Consider the following 23590-nt stretch of genomic DNA (forward strand, 5'->3'; position numbering starts at 1 on the left):
GAGAGGAGTTGGGTTAAGGGACTCCCTAGGGGCCATGGAGGCCTGACACCATGACTCAGCATTTCCAGGATGCGATGGACCTGCTGAGAGCTCTCGGATGATGCTCTTGAACCGTCCTCCATCCCAAACCCTGTTTCCTCCCGAGAGTCCTGCCCAGAGTATCTCCTGCTGCCACAGAGAATGCATTTGTGCTCAGACAGTGACTTCAGTTACAAGAGACGGGGGACAACGCTTTATTGACTTGGCACCTATGAACGGGTGGCTACAGGCCCCCAGGGTTCTTTGCTCCTGCAAAGTGGAGGCTCTGTGGTGGGGACGGCATAAATCAGAGATGCTGCCAGCTGCAGGGAGGGGCCACTGTCCCTGCTTTGGCCCCTCCCCCAGTCCCCTTGTCCAGCTGAGCACCATCTGAGTGAGTCCAGGCCCTCGTGGAGCAGGGCAGGGCAGGGACCCAGGTTCCTCTGCAGTCCCTGAGGGCCCAAGGTAAGAGATGTAGGCCCCTCCTGCCTTCCCTCATCTTGGGGATCCCAAGATGGATTGGGGGAAGAGGAGATACCCCATTTAAAGAGCCCCTGAGCCTCCTGGATCTAGGGCAAGGAAGGCAGGGGCTGGTGCTATAAAAAGAGCCCCACCAAAGGGAAGACTTAGGAATCATTTCTCTTCCCCTCGTTTTGGTTTTGGCTGAGCAAAACCACGGGAGCTTTCACTGAACTGGGCTCACAATAGTCGATGACAGGCTGAGGTCACGCAGTAAGTGGATGGGGGTACAGCCAGGCTCCCCCACGCAGGACTGCACTGTCTGGGTAGGCTCTCTCCCAGGCAAGGGAAGAAGGGGCAAAGTGAGCTGTAGTCGTCACAAGAGGAGGGCTTCCTGGAGGAGGGAGGGCAGATCACAGCTCCTGGAAGAAGAGGTGGTACGTAGAGCGGGCTGGGTCATGAAGGCTGGCACAGGACACCGGCATCCTCACTGTGGTCGCAGTTGTGGGCATCCCAGCGGATGTGAGAGCAGAGCAGCAGGGCACTCTCTTCCCCACGGCACTTGACATTGTCCAGGAGAATGGGGCCTCGGCCTGGGCCAAAGTGAGCCTCACCAGGGGCTGCGAGGGCCTGGCCACAGCCCAGCTGGCGGCACAGGACACCGGCTGCCCGCAGGTCCCAAGCATCATCACAGACAGTGCCCCACCGTTGCCCTAGGTAGAGCTCTACACGCCCCTCACATCGGTGGGCTCCGTTGACCAGACGTAGATGCCCTGTGGGGGGACAAGGGCTGGGTTGGAAGGGGCTGGTCCATGCCGGGCCACTCCCAAGCTAGGCCAGGTTGGGAGTAAAGAGAGGTCTGAGACACTCTGAGCACTGTCCTAGGAGCCACTAGATGAAGGCAGACACATTAAATTAAAGTAAGATTGGCACTGGCTGGGCACAGTGGCTCACACCTGTAATCCCAGCACTTTGGGAAGCCGAGGTGGGCGGATCACAAGGTCAGGAGATCAAGACCATCCTGGCTAACATGGTGAAATCCCGTCTCTACTAAAAATACAAAAAAGTAGCTGGGTGTGGTGGCGGGCGCCTGTAGTCCCAGCTACATGGGAGGCTGAGGCAGGAGAATGGTGTGAACCTGGGAGGCGGAGCTTGCAGTGAGCTGAGATCGCGCCACTGCACTCCAGCCTGGGCGACAGAGCGAGACTCGGTCTCCAAAAAAAAAAAAAAAAAAAAAAAAAAAAATTGACGCTGGGTGCAGTGGTTCATGCCTGCAATCCCAGCACTTTGGGAGGCTGAGGAGGGAGGACTGCTTGTGCCCAGGAGCCGGACAGCAGCCTGGGCAACATAGCAAGACCCTGTCTCTAAAAACAAAACAAAGCCAAAAAAAATTAGCTGGGCGTGGTGGTGGTGTGTGCCTTGTAGTCCCAGGTACTTGGGAGGCTGAAGCAGGAGGATCGCTTGAGGCCAGGAGGTCAAGGCTGCAGTAGCCATGATTGTGCCACTGAATTCCAGCCTGGATGACACAGCAAGACTGTCTCAAACATAAATAAGATGGGGCCAGGTGCAAAAGCTCATGCCTGTAATCACACCACTTTGGGAGCCCAAGGCTAGAAGATCACCTGAGGTCAGGAGTTAGAGACCAGCCTGGCCAACATGGTGAAACCCCGTCTCTACTAAAAATACACACAAACAAAATTAGCTGGGTGTGGTGCCACATGCCTATAATCCCACCTAGTGGGGAGTCTGAGGCACGAGAATCGCTTGAACCTGGGAGGTGGGGGTTGTGCCACTGCACTCCTGCTTGGGTGCAAGAGCAAGACTTCATCTCAAAAAAATAAAATAACAAATAAATAAATAAGATGAGCATTAGTCCAGACCCAGAGTCTCAGGACTGGGAGAAAGCGTGCAAACATTTTTGAGTGATCCGCGACGTGTGCTGGGTGCTTTATGTCTGCTCTCTCCCTGGTCCTCTGCTCGTAATCCCAGTACCCCAGCCCCAGGCTGGTTGTTTGGTGATTACATCCTATTGTGTCCCCTGGAGGTCATGATGGTCTCCATGGTCTCCCCCAACCCCCTGGGCTCCCAGAACTACATTCTGAATTTTTTCATTGCTCTGCTCAGGACAGGATCCTTATCCCCTCATTCTGATCTCCCCTCTAGAAATCTCCAGATTTCTCTAGTTTAAAGCTCACCTCCTTCTTTCTGGATACCATATTCCCACAAAGGAGGCCTGAGACCAACCAAAAGGACCAGACTTCCAGGTCCCGGTGTTAATCTGCTGAGCTTTATAACCCAGGCTGTGACCTCCCCCAATCCATGTCCTTCAGACCCTCATGCCTCCACCCACTTTCAGGGGATTATGGGCACCTACCATCTCTGGGCCGAGGAGTGGGCACCCGCGTGGTCTCAGAACCGTCCTGCTGGACTTGCACTCCCAGCTCCTCTGGGCCTGGTTCAGGAAGGACAGAGATAAAGAGGTGGCTGTCACAATGGGGAGCATGTTCCTTAGGGCCAGGTCCCCTCCTGCTCGCACCAGGAAAGCCTGTCCTAGGGACAAAAAGGACTTCACAGGTTCCTGAAGAACTGCTCCCCTTGATCAGAAATAGGGGTTGTGTAACTGGGTGGGGGCAGTGGCTCACACCTGTAATCCCAGCACTTTAAGAGGTCAAGGTAAGGCTGGGCACGGTGGCTTACGCTTGTAATCCCAGCACTTTGGGAGGCTGAGGCAGGTGGATCACCTGAGGTCAGGAGTTCGTAGACCAGCCTGGCCAACATGGTGAAACCCTGTCTCTATTAAAACTACAAAAATTAGCCGGACATGGTGGCATGCGCCTGCAATCCCAGCTACTCGGGAGGCTGAGGCAGGAGAATCGCTTGAACCTGGGAGGTGGAGGTTGCAGTGAGCCACTGCACTTCAGCCTGGGTGACAGACTGAGACTCCGTCTCCGGAAAAAAAAAAAAAAGTCAAGGTGAGAGGATCGCTTGAGACCAGGAGTTCAAGAGTAGCCTGGGCAAAACAGCGAGACCTCATCTCTATAAAAAATACAAAAATTACCCAGGCACGGTGGCATGCCCCTTGTAGTCCCAGCTACTCTGGAGGTTGAGCGGGGCAGGATTGCGTGAGCCCAGGAGTTTAAGGCTGCAGTGAACTATGATCGTGCCACTGCACCCCAGTCTGGGTGACAGAGCAAGACTCTGTCTCAAAAGGAAAAAAAAAAAGAAATAAGGGTTGTGCCTCTCCAAACCTTGGCCCCAAAGCAGAACCTTTTGTGGCCAAAACTATGGGAAGTAGGGCCTACTAGCTCTGGGGCACCAAATGAGGGCGAGGACATCAATTCCCACAACAATCAATTAATTTCACAATGTTCTGCCAAACTGCAAACACCCCTTTCCATTGATTTCGCCCAAAGGTCACACGCTAGCTCTGGTCAGGGTGATCCACTCTCTGCTTAATAGAGTTTTGCTGGGTCTAGGTTTAGCCGGGAGCAAACGGCCCCGCCCTTTACGGACTTGATGCCTTTCTCGAACAGGGATCGGCCTAAGCCCTAACCTCCCGACACCGCCCCGCACCGCTGCACCACGCGGCTCTCCCCAGGCCCCGCCCCATTTTCCACTGCAGCAGGCTCTCCGTTCCGGCCCCGCCCCGCCGCGCAGCCGCAGGGCGCACGGACGGCGGGGCGGCGCCCCTCTGCGGAGTGCGCATGCTCCCCGGGCGGCCGGCCGCAGAGAGCCCTCACGCGTGGCCCCGCCCAGGCCGCGCCCGGCCCGGCCCGGCCCCGCCCCGCCCCTCCCACGCCGCAGTGCGCGGCCCCGCCGGCGGCCTCACCTGCGCAGAGCGCGCCCGCGTCCTCGTGGTGGCCGCAGTTGTGCTGGCCCCAGCCCAGGTGGAAGCAGTCACTCAGTCGGGCCTCGGTGCCGGCGCAGCCCACGTTGTCCAGCAGCACGGGGCCGCGGCCGTAGCCGAAGTGGCCCAGGCCCGTGGCGCCCAGCGCGGGCCCGCAGCCCGCCTCACGGCAGGCCACGCGCGCGTCCGCAAAGTCCCAGTCATCGTCGCACACGGTGCCCCAGCCCCCGGCGTGCAGCACCTCCACGCGGCCGCGGCACGGGCCCGGGCCGCCCACCAACCGCAGCCGCCCGCCTGCGGGGTGCATAGGCCGGCGGCCAGAGGGGCTGGGCTGGGGCTGCCGGCTCCCGGGCAGAGCCCCAGCCCTACCCTCCCCCACCCCCCGCAGACCCCGGGCACCGCCACTTACTTTTCTTCCCCGCGGCCCAGGCGGCGGTGGTGAGCAGTGCCGTCTCCCGGGAAGGCTGGGGGCCAACTCCTGTAGCTGCGGAGACAGGGCATCTAGAGCGTTCGTAGGGAACGAGGAGGCCTTCTGTCCTGCAGCAGGGCACGGGGACGCCCACCAAGACCCCCAACCCTACCACACCCGTACCCCCACTCAGCTGCAACCCCAGAGTCACCGCGTTGTCTGGCGTGCGTTGGGATCTCGGGGAAACTTGGTTGAATGAACCGAAAGCTAATTCTATGTATTACCCTAACTTCAGGTCCAGGGATAGTTCGTATCCTAATTTCAACTGCACTGCTAACCTTGATTCGACCTTCATCTCAATCGACCCCCTCGTAAGGTCTCTCAATTCCCAATCTCAGCATCGTCCCATTAAAAAAAAAAATTAACTTCGAGATGGGGTCTTGCTCTGTCGCCCAGGCTAGGGTGCAGTGATGCAATCATAGTTCACTGCAGCCTAGAACTCCCGGCCTCAAGCGATCCTCCTGCCTCGGTATTCCAAAGTGCTAGGACTGGCGCAAGCCACGATGCCCAGCTAGTTTGTTTTATTTATTTATTTATTTATTTTGATACAGAGTCTCGCTATGTCACCCCAACTGCAGTGCAGTGGTGCAGTCTGGGCTCTCTGCAACCTCTGCCTGCCAGGCTCAAGCGATTCTCCTGCCTCAGCCTTCCAAGTATCTGGGATTACAGGCGTCCGGCTAATTTTTGTGTTTTTATTTATTTCTTTTTAATTTTTGTATTTGTAGTAGAGATGGGATTTCACCATGTTGGCCAGGCTGGTCTCAAACTCCAACCTCAAGTGATCCACCTGCTTCAGCCTCCCAGAGTGCTGGGATTACAGGCGTGAGCCACTATGCCTGGCAATTTAAATATATATATATATTTAGAGACAGGGTCTAGCTGCGTTGCCCAGGATGGTCTTCAGCTGACTTCAACCGATCCTCCCGCCTGTTTCCCAAAGTGCTGGGATTACAGGAGTGAGCCACCACCCACATCCCAAATTTTACTTCTGTGCTTTGAAGAAATCTCTTACTGCCTCCTCCCACCCCGCTGAAGTTTTCAGAGCTCTGAGTTTCATCATCCTTGCTCCGTCTGCTCATAATTCTCTCACCCACCTCTGCACCATCTGGCCAAAGCCCTGGCCTGTTAGCCAGGACCCCCGCCTGTGGATCCAGAACATTCTTCCCAGTTCCCAGCCGCACCCACCATGCCCCTAACATTCCCGCCTGGAGGGCTGAGCTCTTTACCGGATGGATCTGTGTGCCAAGCCCAGTCCTCTCTTGTGGCCGAGGATGGCAGTGCTGTGAGCGTTGGGGGACCCAGGACTAGGGCAGGAGAGAAGGGGCAGGGTCAGAGGCTGAGATTCTGGTCCCTGGTCAGCCATGGGCTGTCAGGGGAGGATAGGAGGGTCTCCCTGGAGGAGAGAATAGATGTTACTTCCAGGTCTGGTAGCCCAGCCGCAGCGGGGGTCTAAGGAGGCCTGTCCCCACTTTGATAGTGGTTGTAATTCGCTTGTGCTGTGAGGTGTACACTTCAGTTTATACAGGGCTCTCAGAGACACACTTTCATTTCTCTCCAATGTCCCATGTTCTCATCAGAAGCCCACTGTGTCCAACAGACATGGAGTACAGAAGGCCTTGCCCATCAGGGAGGACCATACATAGTCCTGAGTTCCCATTATCCTCCTCTTTTCTTTGTAGTGAGACGGAGTTTCACTCTTGTTTCCCGGGCTGGAGTGCAATGCTGCAATCTCGGCTCGCCGCAACATCTGCCTCCCAGGTTCAAGCAATTCCCCTGCCTCAGCTTCCCAAATAGCTGGGATTACAGGCGCCTGCCACCACGCCTGGCTAACTTTTGTATTTTTTTAGTAGAGACAGGGTTTCACCATGCTGGCCAGGCTGGTCTCCTGACCTCAGGCGATCCGCCCGTCTCAGCCTCCCAAAGTGCTGGGATTACAGGCGTGGGCCACCGTGCCCGGGCCATTATCCCCCTCTTACAGAGAAAACAAGGCTAGCAGGGCAAGGGCCATGCCCAGGGTTAGCAGGGGCTCTGTCAGGGCTCACTGAGACAGACTTCTGCCCTTCTACAGCCCCTCTTAAAGTAAAAAAAAAAAACAAAAAGACAACTAATCTCAGGCCGGGCGCAGTGGATCACACCTGTAATCCCAGCACTTTGGCAGGCCGAAGTGGGCAGATCATGAGGTCAGGAGATCGAGACCATCCTGGCTAACACGGTGAAACCCTGTCTCTACTACAAATATAAAAAATTAGACGGGCATGGTGGCGGGTGCCTGTAGTCCCAGCTACTCGGGAGGCTGAGGCAGGAGAATGGAATGAACCCAGGAGGTGGAGCTTGAAGTGAGCCAAGATCATGCCACTGCACTCCAACCTGGGCAACAGAGCGAGACTCTGTCTCAAAAAAAAAAAAACAAAAAACAAAAAACTAATCTCTGAGAGGGAAATGGGGCGGGGTGGGGGCTCACTGGACTCGGGAGGTGGGGCTCAGATACCGGACCAAATTGAGGACTAGCTGAAACGGGGATGGGGTGGGAGTGCCTCTCAATGAGATACACCCACCCGTGTGCCATGTCAGTTTACCATTGCCGTGGCAACACCTGGAGTTACCTTTCCATGGCAACACAGACAACCCAAAAATTACCATTCTAGTTCTTAAAATATCTGCATAATCTGTCCCCTAATTTGCATATACTTGAAAGTAAATAGAATTACGACTGCAGACCTGTCTCTGAGCTTCTATACTGGGCACACTGCCTATGGGGTAGCCCTGCTCGGCAAGGAGCAGGGTCTCTGCTGCTGCTGTGCACTGCCGCGTCAATGAAAGCTGCTATCACCAGCTGGCCCTTAAATCCTTTGCTGAGGGAAACCAAAAATCCTACTGGACTAAGCCTCAATTTGGGGGCTTGCCTGCCTTGTGTCAACTGTGTGACCACGGGCAAGGCTCTGACTCTCTGTGCCTCGGCTTTCCCACCTATACACTGGGAATGATTGCCCTTAGTTTGCTATGAATTATGAGTTGTGGTCAACCACTTTATCTCTTACAGAGCAGAGTCCATCTGTGAAATAGCATGATTGGCCCTATTATTCCTCTTTGCTGAGAAACCCTCCCAAATTGGAGAGGGCCCAGGTGGGGAGAAAATACTATTATTAGAGCATCACAATGAGAGAGGGTTGTGCTAGGTAATTCTGTGAGCATTAGAGAATTCTGGACTATCTCTAGGGCAATTCTAGGGTGTTACTCTGAGTGTTATTCTAGAGTGTTACTCTAAAGTGGTCCAGGAACAGTACTTGCTGGAACGTTCTGGAGGCATCCTTGGGATATTGCTATAGAATTCTTGAGTATTGGTGAAGCAATAGTGCAGTTTTTGTTTTGTTTTGTTTGTTTGTTTTTTGAGACAGAGTCTCTCTCTGTCGCCCAGGCTGGAGTGCAGTGGCGTCAGCTCGGCTCCCTGCAACCTCTGCCTCCTGGGTTCAAGCGATTCTCCTGCCTCAGCCTCCCGAGTCGCTGGTATTACAGGCGTGCACCACCACGCTCGGCTACTTTTCGCCATGTTGGCCCGGCTGGGTTAGTGCAGTACTGTTACATAGCCGTGGAGTGTACCACGAGGAGTTCTGGGATATTCGGAGGCACTTCCAGTACAGTACTGAGATACAAGTAGTTTTGGAGGCTACCTGGAGAGCTCTGGGGAGCATCAAGACAGCTAAAGCACTCTCTACATCCACCTGCCCACTCAAGCCTCCTCCTCCAGCATTGGCGCAGGGCCCCGCCCACCTGCCCCGCCTCCGCCCACCTGCCCCGCCTCCGCCCACCTGCCCCGCCTCCGCCCACCTGCCCCGCCTCCGCCCACCGCCCACAACCTCTAGAGCCCGCACCTGCGCAGAGCGCGCCCGCGTCCTCGTGGTGGCCACAGTTGTGCACGCCCCAGCCCAGGCTCTGGCAGGCTGCCAGGCGGGGCTCGCCGCCTTCGCAATGCACGTTGTCCAGCAGGATGTGCCCGGTGCCATAGCCGAAGAAGGCGTTGGTGGTGGCGGCCATGGCCGCTCCGCAGCCCAGCTGACGACAGACCACAGCAGCATCCGGCAGCCCCCAGTCGTCGTCACACACGGTGCCCCACAGGCCACCGTGCAGGATCTCCACTCGACCCTGACACAGGTTCGCACCCCCTACCAGGCGCACGCTGCCCTCACCTGGGGACAGGGGCGGGGGCAGGGCGCATGTCCCACTGGCCTCTGCTCCCGTCCAAACCACAAAGGCAGCCCAGTATCCCAGGACCTACAACCCATGGGCATCTTCTCACCCTGCTGCCCAGAGTACCGCCTCCTTGGTCCAGACTGGGGGTGGCTTGTGGGATCACAGTATCATCCCTGCCTAAAACCAACCCCCCTATCCTGCTCCCTGTCTCCTGGCAGCCTGGGACATGCTGCTTTCTCATCTACTGCAAATGACATCCTCAAGATATGGCGCCCACACCTCTTCCTCCAGGAAGCCCTCCCTGATCTCCTGAGGAACGGGACCCTCTTCCACCTCTGGACTTCCTTGCCTCTTTCACTGTCCCTCTTTTAGAGCACTTTTCATTTTCTTGTTCTAGTCATGATCATCATTCTTGGGCTCATCTGACTTTCCTGTGAGATTATGCTCCAGTCTCACCCCTCACTCATTTTCTCTCTTTGGTCTCACTGTGTCCCCAGGCTGGAGTACAGTGGTATGATCTTACTGCAACCTCTGCCTCCCGGGTTCAAGTGATTCTCCTGCCTCAGCCTCCCAAGTAGCTGGGACTACAGGCATGTGCCACCACGCCTGGCTAATTTTTGTATTTTTTGTAGAGACAGCGTTTCACCATGTCGGCCATGAACTCCTGGCCTCAAGTTATCTACCTGCCTCTGCCTCCCAAAGTGCTGACATTGCAGGCATGAGTCACTGTGCCTGGCCATTTTCTCTAAATGTCTTTCTCTCTCTCCTTCCTTCCTTCCTTTCCCTTTTCCTTTTCCCTTTCCTTTCCTTTCCTTTCCTCTTTCTTTCCTTCCTTCCTTCCTTCCTTCCTTTCTTTCTTTCCTCTCTTTCTCTCTCTCTCCTTTTTTTTTTGAGATGGAGTCTCGCTCTGTCATCTAGGCTGGAGTGCAGTGGAATAATATCACCTCACTGCAACCTCTGCCTCCTGGATTCAAGCGAGTCTCCTCCCTCAACCTCCCGAGGAGCTGGGACTACAGGTACCCACCACAACGCCCGGCTAATTTTTGTATTTTTAGTAGAGACAGGGTTTCACCATGTTGGCCAGGCTGGTCTCAAACTCCCAACCTCAAGTGATCTGCTGGCCTCAGCCTCCCATAGTGCTGGGATTACAGGCATGAGCCACCGCGGCCAGCCATTTTCTCTAACTTTCAATCTTCAATTTGTAATCCCTGTCTTCCCACTGCCTAGGATAGGGTGTGAGAGACGCCTTTCCCAAAACCCAGGTGTTGTCCACATTATGCTTACATACTTTTTCCATTCGGCGGTGTCGTAGGGGGTGCTCTACTGGTTAACATCTTCCTTGTTGGGGGCTGCGTTGGCAAGAATTCTGGAAAGGACATGGGGTAGATGAAGGGGTCTTTCTGTTCTCCATCCTCACACCACAGGGTGTTTGAGGGGCAGGAGGATGGACCCATAAGGTGCTTGCCCCCAGAGCCTCTCTGGCCACACAGAGTCACAGCCAGGAACCCTGGGGTATGAGAGGAGAGGGGCCACACCAGAGTCCTGGACTCCTCTAAAGCACGGTTTTTTGTTTGTTTGTTTGTTTGAGATGGAGTCTTGCTCTGTCGCTCAGGCTGCAGTGATCTCAACTCACTGCAACCTCCGCCTCCCTGGTTAAAACAATTCTCCTGCCTCAGCCTCCTGAGCAGCTGGGATTATAGGCACCTGCCACCACACCCAGCTAATCTTTTGTATTTTTAGTAGAGAGACAGGGTCTCACCATGTTGGTCAGGCTGGTCTTCAACTCCTGACCTCAGGTGATCCGCCTGCCTCGGCCTCCCAAAGTGCTGGAATTACAGGCATAAGCCACCGCGCCCAGCCTGCAGCACAGTTCTTTTTTTTTTTTTTTTTTTTTGAGATGGAGTCTCGCTCTGTTGCCCAGGCTGGAGTGCAGTGGTGCGATCTTGGCTCACTGCAAGCTCCGCCTCCCGGGTTCACGCCATTCTCCTGCCTCAGCCTCCCTAAAGCACAGTTCTTAAAGCAGTTCACCTCCCTTGGGAACTGTTAGCGATGCAGATTCTCAGGCCCCACCCAGACCTGCAGAATCAGAAACTCTGGGATGGGGCCTCAATCTGTGTTTTCATGAGACCCCCTGATTTTCTTGAAAACTAGAAGCACTGCTCTCAGTTTCCACTGCAGCTCTATGCCACGTGGAGCTCATGGCCAGTGTTACCCCAGTAGTCGGTTTTTTGTTTGTTTTTTGAGACAGGGTCTTGCTCTGTCACCCAGGCTGGAGTGCAGTGTCACAATCACAGCTCACTGCAGCCTTGACCCACTAGACTTCAGCGATCCTCCCTCCTCTGCCTCCCAAGTAGCAGGGACCCCCCATGCCTCACTAATTTTTCTGATTTTTCGTAGAGATGAGCTCTTGCTATGTTCGCAAGATGGTCTCAAACTGCTGGGCTCAAGCAATCTTGCCATCTTGGCCTCCCAAAGTGCTGGGGTTACAGGCATGAGCCACCATGCCTGGCTGATTGTCTGCTTTTAAAACTGGGAGAGGGGAACCAGCGGGGTGGCTTGCACCTATAGTCCCAGCTAGTGAGGCGGGAGAATCCCTTGAGCCCAGGAGTTTGAGGCTGCAGTGAGCTATGATCGCACACTGCACTCTGGTCTGGGTCAAAGAGTGAGACCCCATCTCCAAAACCTCCAAAAAAAATTTTTTTTTAAGGGAGAGGGCTCTGCTGGCACAATCAAAGCCTTACATGGAAGCAGTAGTGCTGGTTTCCTTTTGGTCCAAAGTCAGGCAATGACCCAGAAGAATCCCTGGGACCCAGGCTGGGACTCTTCCCCGGCACCAGGTATTGTAGCCTCTGGCCTGATCTGCATGGAACAGCCTTACCCATGGGAAGTCCCTTCATTTATCTAGCCTATAGCCCTGCTGCCTGCCACAGTCTGTCTGTCTGTCCCCCCAGGTCCCAGGGCTCCACTCACCATCACACAGGACAGCCACATCCTCGTAGTGAAAGCAATTGTGGACGCCCCAGCCACGGCTGCCACACTCGCTCAGCGCAGCTTCCTGCCCGCGGCACTCCACGTTGTCCAGCAGGATGGGGCCTCGGCCTTGGCCAAAGGCGAGGGGCCGTGGCACAGGCAGCGCCAGGCCACAGCCCAGCTGGCGACACACTACGTTGGCGTCCACCACGTCCCAGTCATCATCACAGACGCTGCCCCAGGAGCCACCATGCATGACCTCCAGGCGCCCCCGGCAGCGGCTGGGGCCCCCCACCAGCCTCAGTTCTGTGAAGAAGGTGGAGCTGGCACCAGGGGGTCACTGAGTGCAACCTCCAGGATGCCCACTCCAGGATGTCCTTTTTTTTTCCTTTTTTGGTAGAGACGGGGTCTCACTATGCTGCCCAGGCTGGTCTCAAACTCCTGGGCTCAAGTGATCTTCCTGCCTTGGCCTCCCAAAGTGCTAGGATCACAGATGTGCACTACGGGACTCAGCCAGGTTACCCACTTTGCCGTGAATCCATGGGAACCTTGGGATCAATCCCTTCTGGAAAATGCGGAGACTACAGCTCCCCTGAGATGGGGGCATCTAGAGTCAAGGGGGGCTGGTTAGTCATCACTTCCCGTGGTTCCCTGTCTGAGACTGGAGTACCTGGGGGACAGGTGAGGGTGAGGAAGGGCGGGACGGGGCACCTACCTGGAAAGGTCAGTGGAGTGGGCTGTAGGGCGCTGGCTGAAACAGAGTGAGGAAGAGCATTGGCCCCTCTGCCCACACTATGGCTCCCTGGTCCTAGGAACACACTCCCCAACCCCCACGGTCCTCAACATCACCCCCGTCTTCTTGGACTTCAGTACCCCTGCTTTGCCAAAGCCCCATCGTCTCTTTCTCTGACTGTCCTGATTGGTTTCCCTGCCTTACCGCTCTCCTAGTGGTCCCCGGGCCAACCCAGAGAGATCTGCGGGTGTAAATCTGTAGATCTGCACGTCTCAAACTAATGCTAAATCCCATAATGACCCCTGTTACCTGCAGGAGTCTCACCTTCTTCTAGAGTCTTCTAACCATTCTGACCAGCCTCGCCTTGCTTTTTTCTTTTCTTTCTTTTTTTTTTTTGAGACAGTCTCTTGTCGCCCAAGCTGGAGTGCAGTGGTGCAATCTCAGCTCACTGCAACCTCCGCCTCTGGGGTTCAAGCAATTCTTCTGCCTCAGACTCCCGAGTAGCTGGGATTACAGGTGTGTACCACCACGTCCAGCTAATTTTTGTATTTTTAGTAGAGATGGGGTTTCAACATGTTGGTCAGGCTGGTCTTGAACTCCTGACCTCAAGTGATCAATCCACCTTGGCCTCCCGAAGTGCTGGGATTAAGGCATGAGCTACTGCACCCGGCCTTTTTTCTTTTTTATTCTTTTTTTTTCTTTTTTTTTTCTTTTTTGACAGGATCTTGCTTTGTCACCCAGGCTGGAGTGTAGTGGTGCGATCTTGGCTCACTGCAACCTCCAACTCCAGGGTTCAAGAGATTCTCTTGCCTCAGTCATGTCCGGCTAATTTTTGTATTTTTAGTAGAGATGGAGTTTCACCACGTTGGCCAGACTGGTCTTGAGCTCCTGACCTCAGGTAATCCACCCACTTTGGCCTGCCAAAGTGCTGGGATTACAGGTTTGAGTCAACACACCTGGGCAAGAGCTTTCTTCAAGTCCCAGCTTGGAGTTCCTTCCTCTGGGAAGCCATCCTGGAGCCCTCAGCTAGAAGTGCTCTCTGTTTCCTCTGAATTCCTGGGCACTACATACCTAGGCCTCTTTCGGGGCCTTCTCCCTGGTAATGGGGCTATGCTTGTCTCAACTCTGTGTCCCCAGGACTCTCTGCTCAGAGCCTGGTACTCAGCAGATGTTCAGTAGCTCTACCTTAAATGTGTAAATTGGCTTTGGGATTCATTATATTTCCCTCCCTAAAGATTTACCTATCTGAGCCCTTCTACTTCATTCTTCTTCTTCTTCTTTTTTTTTTTTTTTTAGACAGTGTCTTGGTCTGTCACCCAGCCTGGAGTGCAGTGGCATGATCATAGCTTACTGCAGCCTCCAATACCTGGGTTCAATCCATCCTCCCGCCTCAGCCTCCAGAATAGCTGGGACTACAAGCTCCTGCCGCCTCACCCAGCTAATTTTTTTTTTCTTTTTTTTTGGGACAGAGTCTCGCTCTGTCGCCCAGGCTGGAGTGCAGTGGCCGGATCTCAGCTCACTGCAAGCTCCGCCTCTCGGGTTCACGCCATTCTCCTGCCTCAGCCTCCTGAGTAGCTGGGACTACAGGCACCTGCCACCACGCCCGACTAATTTTTTGCATTTTTTAGTAGAGACGGGGTTTCACCGTGTTAGCCAGGATGGTCTCGATCTCCTGACCTCATGATCCGCCCATCTCGGCCTCCCAAAGTGCTGGGATTACAGGCTTGAGCCACCGCGGCCGGCCTTTTTTTTTTTTTAGACAGAGTCTTACTCCATTCAGGCTGGAGCGCAGTGCCATGATCTCACCTCACTGCAACCTCTGCCTCCTGGGTTCAATTGATTTTCCCAGCTCAGCCTCCCAAGTAATTGGGACTGCAGGCGCGCACCACCATACCCATCTAATTTTTATGCTTTTAGGTAGAAATGGGGTCTCACTTTGTTGCCCAGGCTGGTCTCAAACTCCTGGCCTCAAGTGATCCTCCTGTCTCAGCCTCCCAAAGTACTAAAATTACAGGTGTGAGCTACCTTGGCTGGCTTTGAGTCTTTCTGCTTTAGCTATCATGTATGTCTTCATTGCTTTCTTTTTTTCTTTTTTGTTTTTTGTTTTTTTTTTTTTGAGACGGAGTTTCACTCTTATTGCCCAGGCTGGAGCGCAACGGCACAATCTCAGCTCACCGCAACCTCTGCCTCCTGGGTTTAAGCGATTCTCCTGCCTCAGCCTCCCAGGTAGCTGGGATTATAGGCATGCACCACCATGCCCGGCTAATTTTGTATTTTTAGTGGAGACGGGGTTTCTCCATGTTGGTCAGGCTAATCTCGAACTCCCGACCTCAGGTGATCCGTCCGCCTCAGCCTCCCAAAGTGCTGGGATTACAGGCGTGAGCCACTGCGCCCGGCCCTCATTGCTTTCTTTAGGCGAACTCAGTTAATCACTAGGAAAATTTATAAGTCAGGCAGGATTCTACAGACAGGGCAACTTCAGGGTTAGTTAGATTAGACAACTTACTCAGGGCCACATAGCAAATCAAGGGTAGAGCTGAGAGACTACCCAGACAGCCACACTCTTCTTCATCATGCAGTTCTGAGCATGATGCTTGAGAGTGGAGGTGGGAGAGGAAACAGGAAAGTGAAATTTGCCTACCAGGCAAAATGGAAAGCCCAGAAATTCCTCACTTGTGCTCCGGGTATGACAGTTCTGACACTTTCACGTACATTACCTTGTAGAATCCTTATAACCACCCCCTGCAACCTGCACTTGTGTACCCATTTTACTGATGAAGAAACTGAGACTCCACTTCTTTTCTTTTTTTTTTGAGACAGAGTCTCGTCCTGTCACTCAGGCTGGAGTGCAATGGCACGATCTTGGCTCACTGCATCCTCCGCCTCCCGGGTTCAAATGATTCTCCTGCCTCAGCCTCCTGAGTAGGTGGGATTACAGGTGCCCACCACCACGCCCAGCTATTTTTTGTATTTTTAGCAGAGACAGGGTTTCACTATGTTGGCCAGGCTGGTCCTGAACTCCTGACCTCATGATCCGCCAGCCTCAGCCTCCCAAAGTGCTGGGATTACAGGTGTGAGCCACCGTGTCTAGCTGACTCCACTTCTTCTTATTTATTTATTTATTTATTTATTTGTTTATCTTTATTTCTTTTTGAGACAGAGTCTTGTTCTATCACCCAGGCTGGAGTGCAGTGGCGTGACCTTGACTCACTGAACGTCCCAGGTTCAAGTGATTCTCCTGCCCCAGCCTCCCGAGTAGCTGGGATTACAGGTGCACGCTGCTACGCCCGGCTAATTTTTGTATTTTTACTAGAGACTCAGGTTTCACCGTGTTGGCCAGGCTGGTCTCAAACTCCTGACCTCAGGTGATCTGCCTGCCTCGGCCTCCCAAAGCACTGGGATTGCAGGTGTGAGTCACCACGCCCGGCCTTCTTCTTCTGTTTGGATAGTCCCTAGGTCATTTGATTTCATCTCTTTTACCAGCTGTCTTTCCAAAAGCCATTGGTGAGCACACCCTCTTTCTCTCCTTCCCTGTGCCCAGTGTGCCCTAACTGCCCATTCCCCGGGTGCGTTTACCTGTCACCTCCAGTACTGAGCCTTTCGTTCCCCAAACTCAGACTCCTAGCTCTTTTGTCAACTCTGGGCAAATGTCAGCGTAGGAAAGAACAGCAGGAACGAGCTCATTCACAACCCCCCTCCTACTATAAAATTACAGCTGGGACAACCCGAGAGCCAGAAAGAGGAAGTGGCAAGGGCTAGCAGGAGAGGACTCACCCAGTGGCAGGAGGAGGAGGAAAGACAGGGCTTGGGGGAGGAAGGGAGGGGCAGCACTCCCATCTCCCCATCTCCACCCCCAGCCCTTCTCATCCAGCTGGGGACCAATTTGCATCTCTGCTTCCTTGTGCATCCAGATGGTGAAGGGTGTTTCAGATGCTCCCATCAAGGCGCCAGGGATAAGTTATAGTTGGAACATCTGAAATTAAAGATCTCAAATGTTGCTGGGCCTCCCAGCACTTTGGGAGGCCAAAGGAAGTGGGAGGATTGCTTGAACCCAGGAATTCGAGACCAGCCTGGGCAACATAGTGAGACCCCATCTCTGCAAAAAGTTTTTAAAAATAAGGCCGGGCTGGCCGGGCGCAGTGGCTCAAGCCTGTAATCCCAGCACTTTGGGAGGCCGAGATGGGTGGATCACGAGGTCAGGAGATCGAGACCATCCTGGCTGACACGGTGAAACCCCGTCTCTACTAAAAAATACAAAAAACTAGCCAGGCGAAGTGGCAGGCGCCTGTAGTCCCAGCTACTCTGGAGGCTGAGGCAGGAGAATGGCGTAAACCCGGGAGGCGGAGCTTGCAGTGAGCTGAGATCCGGTCACTGCATTCCAGCCTGGGCGACAGAGCGAGACTCTGTCTCAAAAAAAAAAAAAAAAAAAATAAGGCCGGGCTTGGTGGCTCATGCCTGTAATCCCAGCACTTTGGGAGGCTGAGGCGGGTGGATCACTTGAACTCAGGAAATCAAGACCAGCCTGGCTAACATGGCGAAAACTCGTCTGTTTCAAAAAATACAAAAATTAGGCCAGCCGCGGTGGCTCATGCCTGTAATCCCAGCACTTTGGGAGGCTGACGGAGGCGGATCACTTAAGGTCAGGAGTTCGAGACTAGCCTGGCCAACATGGTGAAACCCCGGCTGTCCCAAAAATACAAAAATTAGCCAGGTGTGGTGAAGCACACCTGTAATCCCAGCTACTCGGGAAGCTGAGGCAGGAGAATCTCTTGAACCTGGGAGGTAGAAGTTGCAGTGAGCTGAGATCATGCCACTGCACTCCAGCCTTAGTGACAGAGCAAGACTCTGCCTCAAAAAGAAAAAAAAAAAAAAAAAAAAAATACAAAAATTAGAATTTTTTTTTTTTTTTTTTTTTTTTTTGGAGAGAGAGTCTTGCTCTGTGGCCCAGGCTGGAGTGTAATGGCACAATCTTGGCTCACTGCAACCTTCATCTCCCAGGTTCAAGCGCTTCTCCTGCCTCAGCCTCCCAGGTAGCTGGGATTACAGGCGTGCAACACCACACCCAGCTAATTTTATATATTGTTTTCTTTCTTTCTTTTTTTTGCTAGAGAGGGGGTTTCACCATATTGGCCAGGTTGGTTTCGAACTCCTGACCTCAAGGGATCTGCCCATCTTGGCCTCCCGAAGTGCTGAAATTATAGGCGTGAGCCACTGCTGCGCCCGGCCCAGAACATTTCTTTTTTTATTTATTTTTTATTTTATTTTATGTTTTGAGACGGAGTCTCGCTCTGTCGCCCGGGCTGGAGTGCAGTGGCCGGATCTCAGCTCACTGCAAGCTCCGCCTCCCAGGTTCACGCCATTCTCCTGGCTTAGCCTCCCGAGTAGCTGGGACTACAGGCGCCCACCACTACGCCCGGCTAATTTTTTTTGTATTTTTTAGTAGAGACGGGGTTTCACCGTGTTCGTCAGGATGGTCTCGATCTCCTGACCTCGTGATCCACCCGTCTCGGCCTCCCAAAGTGCTGGGATTACAGGCTTGAGCCACCACGCCCGGCCTAGAACATTTCTTTTTTATGAGTCGGGTATGGTGACGCATGTCTGTAGTCCCAGCTAATGGGGAGGCTGAGGTAGGAGGATCACTTGTGCCAAGGCTGCAAGTAAAAGAAAAAAAGTCCCAAGTGTTTACCTCCCGGAGGGGCCAGCTTCAGGGAAAAATGACATTTCCACTTGCCTTTGGCATTCTAAGTGGAGACAACGGCAGAGGCAATAGCTGGGAGGTGAGAAAGATGCTGCTTGGATGGAAATGCATGAGGAGTCGGACATGGCTGGAGCTGAAGATGTGTGAAGAGGGCAAATGGTGGGAGAAGGGTTTGGGAGGGTTGGCTTGGCCCTAACGATGACCAGCCGAAGGGCTCAGAGGTTATCCTCCACAGCTGCACATTTGATTTTTATCTTCCTTCCTTCCTTCCTTCCTTCCTTCCTTCCTTCCTTCCTTCCTTCCTTCCTTCCTTCCTTCCTTCCTTCCTTCCTTCCTTCCTTCCTTCCTCCTTCCTCCTCCCTCCCTCCCTCCCTCCCTCCCTTTCTTCAGGCTGGAGTGTAATGGCACGATCTCAGTTTACTGCAACCTCCGCCTCCCGGGTTCAAGCAATTCTTCTGCCTCAGCCTCCTGAGTAGCTGGGATTACAGGCACCCGCCACCACACCTGGTTCATTTTTAGTTGAGATGGGTTTTCACCATGTTGGCCAGGCTGGTCTTGAACTCTTGACCTCAGGTGATCCGCCTGCCTCAGCCTCCCAAAGTGCTGGGATTACAGGCATGAGCCACCGCGCCCGGTCTGTGCATTTGAAATATATGTTGGTGCCATGGACAGCAACCCACTTAATTTGGGAGGATATAGATACACATGTATTGTTTTCTTTTCATTAATTCTTTTTAAATTGTACAATGCCTTCTATAAAGGACTCTGGTTTTCCATTTATTGGAACAATATAAAGTTTCCCTTTCAAATTAATTAATTAATTATTTTTACTTTAAAGAATTTTTTTTTCATGTTTTAGAGATAGGGTCTCACTCTGTCACCCAGGCTACAGTGCAGTGGCATGATCATGGCTCACTGCAACCTCCCTGTCCTGGGCTCAAAGGTTCCTCCCGCCTCAGCCTCCTGAGTAGCTGGAACTGCAGACTTGCACCACCACGCCCGGCTAATTATTTTTCTTTTTTTCTTTTTAGTAGAGATGGGCTCTCGTGCTGTTACTCAGGCTGGTCTCAAACTCCTGGCCTCAAGTGATCCTCCTGTCTTGCACTTTTTTTTGTTTTTAATACCCCAATCCTAAATCAGAAAAAAAAAAAAATCTTCAAAGTCTTTCCACCCAAAATGGGCCGAGCATTGTAAACAGCATTTACTCTCTCAGACCTTCCTTCACTTTTTTTATGTAGTATGAGTCATGGTACTTATGATTTCCTTAATATTTTTTCTCATTTTATTGGCTCATTTCTTCTGCTTTAAATTATGTATTTTTATGTATTTATTTATTGAGACAGTGCCTCCCTCTGTCGCCAAGGCTGTAATGCAGTGGCCTGATCTCAGCTCACTGCAACCTCCACCTCCTGGGTTCAAGCCATTCTCCTGCCTCAGCCTCCCGAGTAACTGGGATTACAGGCATGTGCCACCACACTCGGCTAATTTTTGTATTTTTAGTAGAGACGGGGTTTCCCCATGTTGACCTGGCTGGTCTGGAACTTCTGACCTCAAGTGATACACCCGCCTCAGTCTCCTAAAGTGCTGGAATTACAGATGTGAGCCATCACACCTGGCCCTGATTTAAATTCACTCTAGGCCAGGAATGGCGGCTCACTCCTGTGTACATTTTGGGAAGCTGAGTAAGGAGGATTTCTTTCTTTCTTTCTTTCTTTCTTTTCTCTCTCTCTCTCTCTCTCTCCCTCTCTCCCTCTCTCCCTCTCTCCCTCTCTCCCTCTCTCCCTCTCTCCCTCTCTCTCTCCCTCTCTCCTCTCTCTCTCTCTCTTTCTTTCTTTCTTTCTTTCCTTTGAGACAGTCTCACCCTGTCGCCCAGGCTGGAGTGCAGTGGCATGATCTCGGCTCACCGCAACCTCCACCTTCCAGGTTCAAGCGATTCTCCTGTCCCAGCCTCCTGAGTAGCTGGGATTACAGGTGGGCATCACCACGCCCAGCTAATTGAGGGAGGATCTCTTGAACCCAGGATTTCAAGACTAGCCTAGGCAACATAGTGAGACCCCATCTCTACAAAACTAAAAACAATTAGCTGGGCCAGGTGGTGCGTGCTTTGGGAGGCCAAGGCGGGAGGATCACTTGAGCCCAGGAGTTCAAGGCTGCAGTGAGCCATGATCGCACCACTGCCCTCCAGCCTGAATCTGTCTCTAACTAAAAAGGAAAAAAAGAAGTGCATAAACCATGAGCTTAGAGCTCAAAGAGCATTCACACAGTGTAATCAGCATCCCAGAAGCCTCTCTCATGTCTCCTTTTCTTGCAGACTTTTAGCAGGGGCCTGATGCATTGTGTGGACTGTGGATTGGTTGGTTGGGGAGAGATGGGAGGCTGGTTTAGAGGCTGATGCAGTTGTCCAGACTCCAGGCTATGGGAGGCAGAGAGGAAGGAGAGATGCGAAAGGTACGTAGGAGACTGAACTGGCAGGACTGGGCTTCTCTTGGTGTGGGGGACGGGGAGCTAGGAGCATCCATTTGGCTCCCAGCCACCCTGATGGGGACTTTGTAGGAGGCGGTGGTGGAGAGGATGGTGGTGGTGAGGATGGTTCTGTTTGGGCTACATTGAGAGTGGGAACTGGGGGACATGGGTGCTCGTCCAGAAGGAGCTCCCTGCTGTCCCCCAACCCCCTCCTCTCTCTGGCTTTACCTCTGCCCTGGTGTACACAGTCTGGTTGGGGAGAAGATGAAAGCCTATCTGGATGCAGACACGGGGATTTCAACACCCCATTCATGGGGCCCAGGACAGCCCCCAGTGGAATAATCACCTTTTGTCCTCCTTTTGCCTGGACTGGGGACAGCTGGGAGATGGGAGCTGAGAACCGTGAAGAGGGGGAAAGTCATAGTCCAGTCTTTGCTTGTTGTTGGGGGGGCGGGGCGCACATAGTTGTCTGGGCCTCCTTCTGCCTCCTGGCCTCAATGCAACCCACTTCTCAGGCTGCTGGGATATTGGCCCCCCAGGCCAGATCAGCCCCCACCCTGGGGACAGGCAACTCCCAGAGACCCTGCCAGGAATCCTCAGCTTCCCCACCTCTATCCCCTGCCACCTCGGCCCAGGAATGAGGGAGAAGGAGCCCCGATCCTGACCGCCACGGATTTCAAATCCCAGGCAAGCCTGCCTCCTCACCCTCCCAGCTCCAAGGTGGGCCCCTCCAGTCTGCCCCTGCTTCACGCCCTGGGGAACACCGGCAAGACGAGGCTTCATCCTTCCCTGTCTTTGGTGATTAGGGCTCTTGAAAGCCCTCCCATCCCTTCATATCCCTTCCCAAGTCCATCTATTGCCTGCATTCTCTACAGTACAGCCGGCGGCATAACACAGCGGTCATATTGCAGCATCAGCTCCACCATCTCCTAGCTGTATGACCTTCACCTTGCAAAGCCTCACTGTTCTCATCTGTAAAACCGCGTTCGTGATCCATTTTCCCCTTACCATTTTTGCCAGCTTCAGTGAGCAATGTTTTCACAAGGCTTAGCTCAGTGTCTGGCCCACTCTAGGTATGGTAGCTATTGTTATCATTATTGTTTCTCCAACTAGACTGCAGACCCCCGAGGGCAGACACCAGATCTTGTTCAGTGGTTGCCCCTGGCACGGGGTGGATACTCAGGAAATGTTTGTTGAGTGACTGAATCAAGGTTTTGGCTACAGAATCATTGAAAACAGCAGCCAGAAGGAGCTTGGGAGATTAACAAGGACAATTTACCATTTGACCAGTGGGAAATGGTTGTCTCTCTCTTTCTCTCTCTCTGTCACACACACACACGCACACGCACAAACACCCCAGCAAAAGCGAAGGATTCATACCTGGGGGAATGTTCTGGGCTCTTTCTGTCCCTTCTACAGTCAATCCAGGATCGAATCACTTTGTCTGCCCCTGGAAGTTTAGGAGGAGGAAGGATCTTCCAAATAGAAATCAACACAGGCGTTTCTTCTTTTCTTTCCACAGCTGGAAGGTGAGCAGAGGCAAAGTCCCTGTCCATGGAGCTGGCTGGTGGCCCCAGCCTGTCCCCATCCGACTTTAGGGACAGCGAGAAGCAAAGGGGAGTGGAGGTGGCCGGCACCAGCTGGAGTGGCCCCAGAAAAAGGGCACCCAGGTGGAGGCGGAGCTACATGGTGGGGGGAGGCATGGACTGTCAGGGCCAGGCAGCCTCTCCTCCCCCCACAGCACCCCCTACCCCAGGGTTCAGGTTTCAGAAAGGCCTGGATAGGTCTCCACCCCTTTGCAGGGCAGCCAAGCATCCTGATCTTTGGAGGTAACCTTGATCCAGCCTGGGAGTCCCCATGTCTCCATGATAATGTCCTGACCTACGTCTCAGCTAACGGTTTAAAAATGGTCCCAGGAGCCACAGTGTATGGAGTGGGTTTCCCATATAGGCAGGACCTCACAACCTCACTCGGAGTCTGCTGATTTTGCCTTATTTTATTATTATTATTATTATTATTATTTTTTTTTTTTTTTTTTTTTTTTTTTTTTTGAGATGGAGTCTCGCTCTGTCGCCCAGGCTGGAGTGCAGTGGCCGGCTCTCCGCTCACTGCAAGCTCCGCCTCCCGGGTTCACGCCATTCTCCTGCCTCAGCCTCCCGAGTAGCTGGGACCACAGGCGCCCGCCACCTCGCCCGGCTAGATTTTTGTATTTTTTAGTAGAGACGGGGTTTCACCGGGTTAGCCAGGATGGTCTCGATCTCCTGACCTCGTGATTCGCCCGTCTCGGCCTCCCAAAGTGCTGGGATTACAGGCTTGAGCCACCGCGCCCGGCCTATTATTATTATTATTATTATTATTATTATTATTATTATTTTAAGATAGAGTCTCTCTCTGTCACCCAGGCTGCTGGAGTGCAATGGCACAATCTCAGCTCCCTGCATCCTCTGCCTCCCAGGTTCAATCAATTCTTGTGCCTCAGCCTCCCGAGTACCTGGGATTACAGGCATGCGCCACCACTGCCAGGCTAATTTTGTAATTTTAGTAGAGACTGGGTTTCTCCCTGTTGGCCAGGATGGCCTTGAACTCCTGACCTCAAGGGATCCGCCTGCCTCAGCCTCCCAAAGAGCTGAGATTATAGGCTTGAGCCACTGCACCCAGCCTAATTTTGCTGCCTTGTGTAGTTCTTTTTTTTTTTTTTTTTTGAGGTGGAGTTTCGCTCTTGTCGCCCAGGCTAGAGTGCAATGG

The 23590-nt window shown here is 53.2% G+C and overlaps 1 protein-coding gene across 1 annotated transcript; it reads right to left on the reverse strand.

Annotated features, from left to right (window-relative positions):
• Positions 1-213: 213 nt before the first annotated feature.
• On the reverse strand, positions 214-22506 carry SSC4D (scavenger receptor cysteine rich family member with 4 domains). The gene is made up of 11 exons (XM_030933336.1): positions 22226-22506; positions 16459-16657; positions 12667-12702; positions 11952-12257; positions 10270-10347; positions 8663-8977; positions 6020-6097; positions 4734-4808; positions 4307-4618; positions 2852-2929; positions 214-1250 (listed from the first exon to the last, which is right to left on the reverse strand). Exons 2-11 carry the CDS (start codon positions 16622-16624, stop codon positions 934-936), a joined length of 1761 nt encoding a protein of 586 aa, XP_030789196.1. The 5' UTR covers positions 16625-16657; positions 22226-22506; the 3' UTR covers positions 214-933.
• Between the last annotated feature and the right edge of the window lie 1084 nt (positions 22507-23590).

This window comes from Rhinopithecus roxellana, chromosome 6 (assembly GCF_007565055.1).
Source record: "Rhinopithecus roxellana isolate Shanxi Qingling chromosome 6, ASM756505v1, whole genome shotgun sequence".
In the NCBI taxonomy this organism is placed as follows: domain Eukaryota; kingdom Metazoa; phylum Chordata; class Mammalia; order Primates; family Cercopithecidae; genus Rhinopithecus; species Rhinopithecus roxellana.

Bases quoted from the DNA above. Each gene is read 5' to 3' on its own strand.
- SSC4D (XM_030933336.1), bottom strand. From the start codon at position 16,624: ATGGGAGCATCTGAAACACCCTTCACCATCTGGATGCACAAGGAAGCA. The intron at 4,809-6,019 runs GTAAAGAGCTCA...CTGTCTCCGCAG, and splicing joins TTGGCACACAGATCCATCCG to CTACAGGAGTTGGCCCCCAG. The intron at 1,251-2,851 runs GTAGGTGCCCAT...GTCCCCCCACAG, and splicing joins CACTCCTCGGCCCAGAGATG to GGCATCTACGTCTGGTCAAC.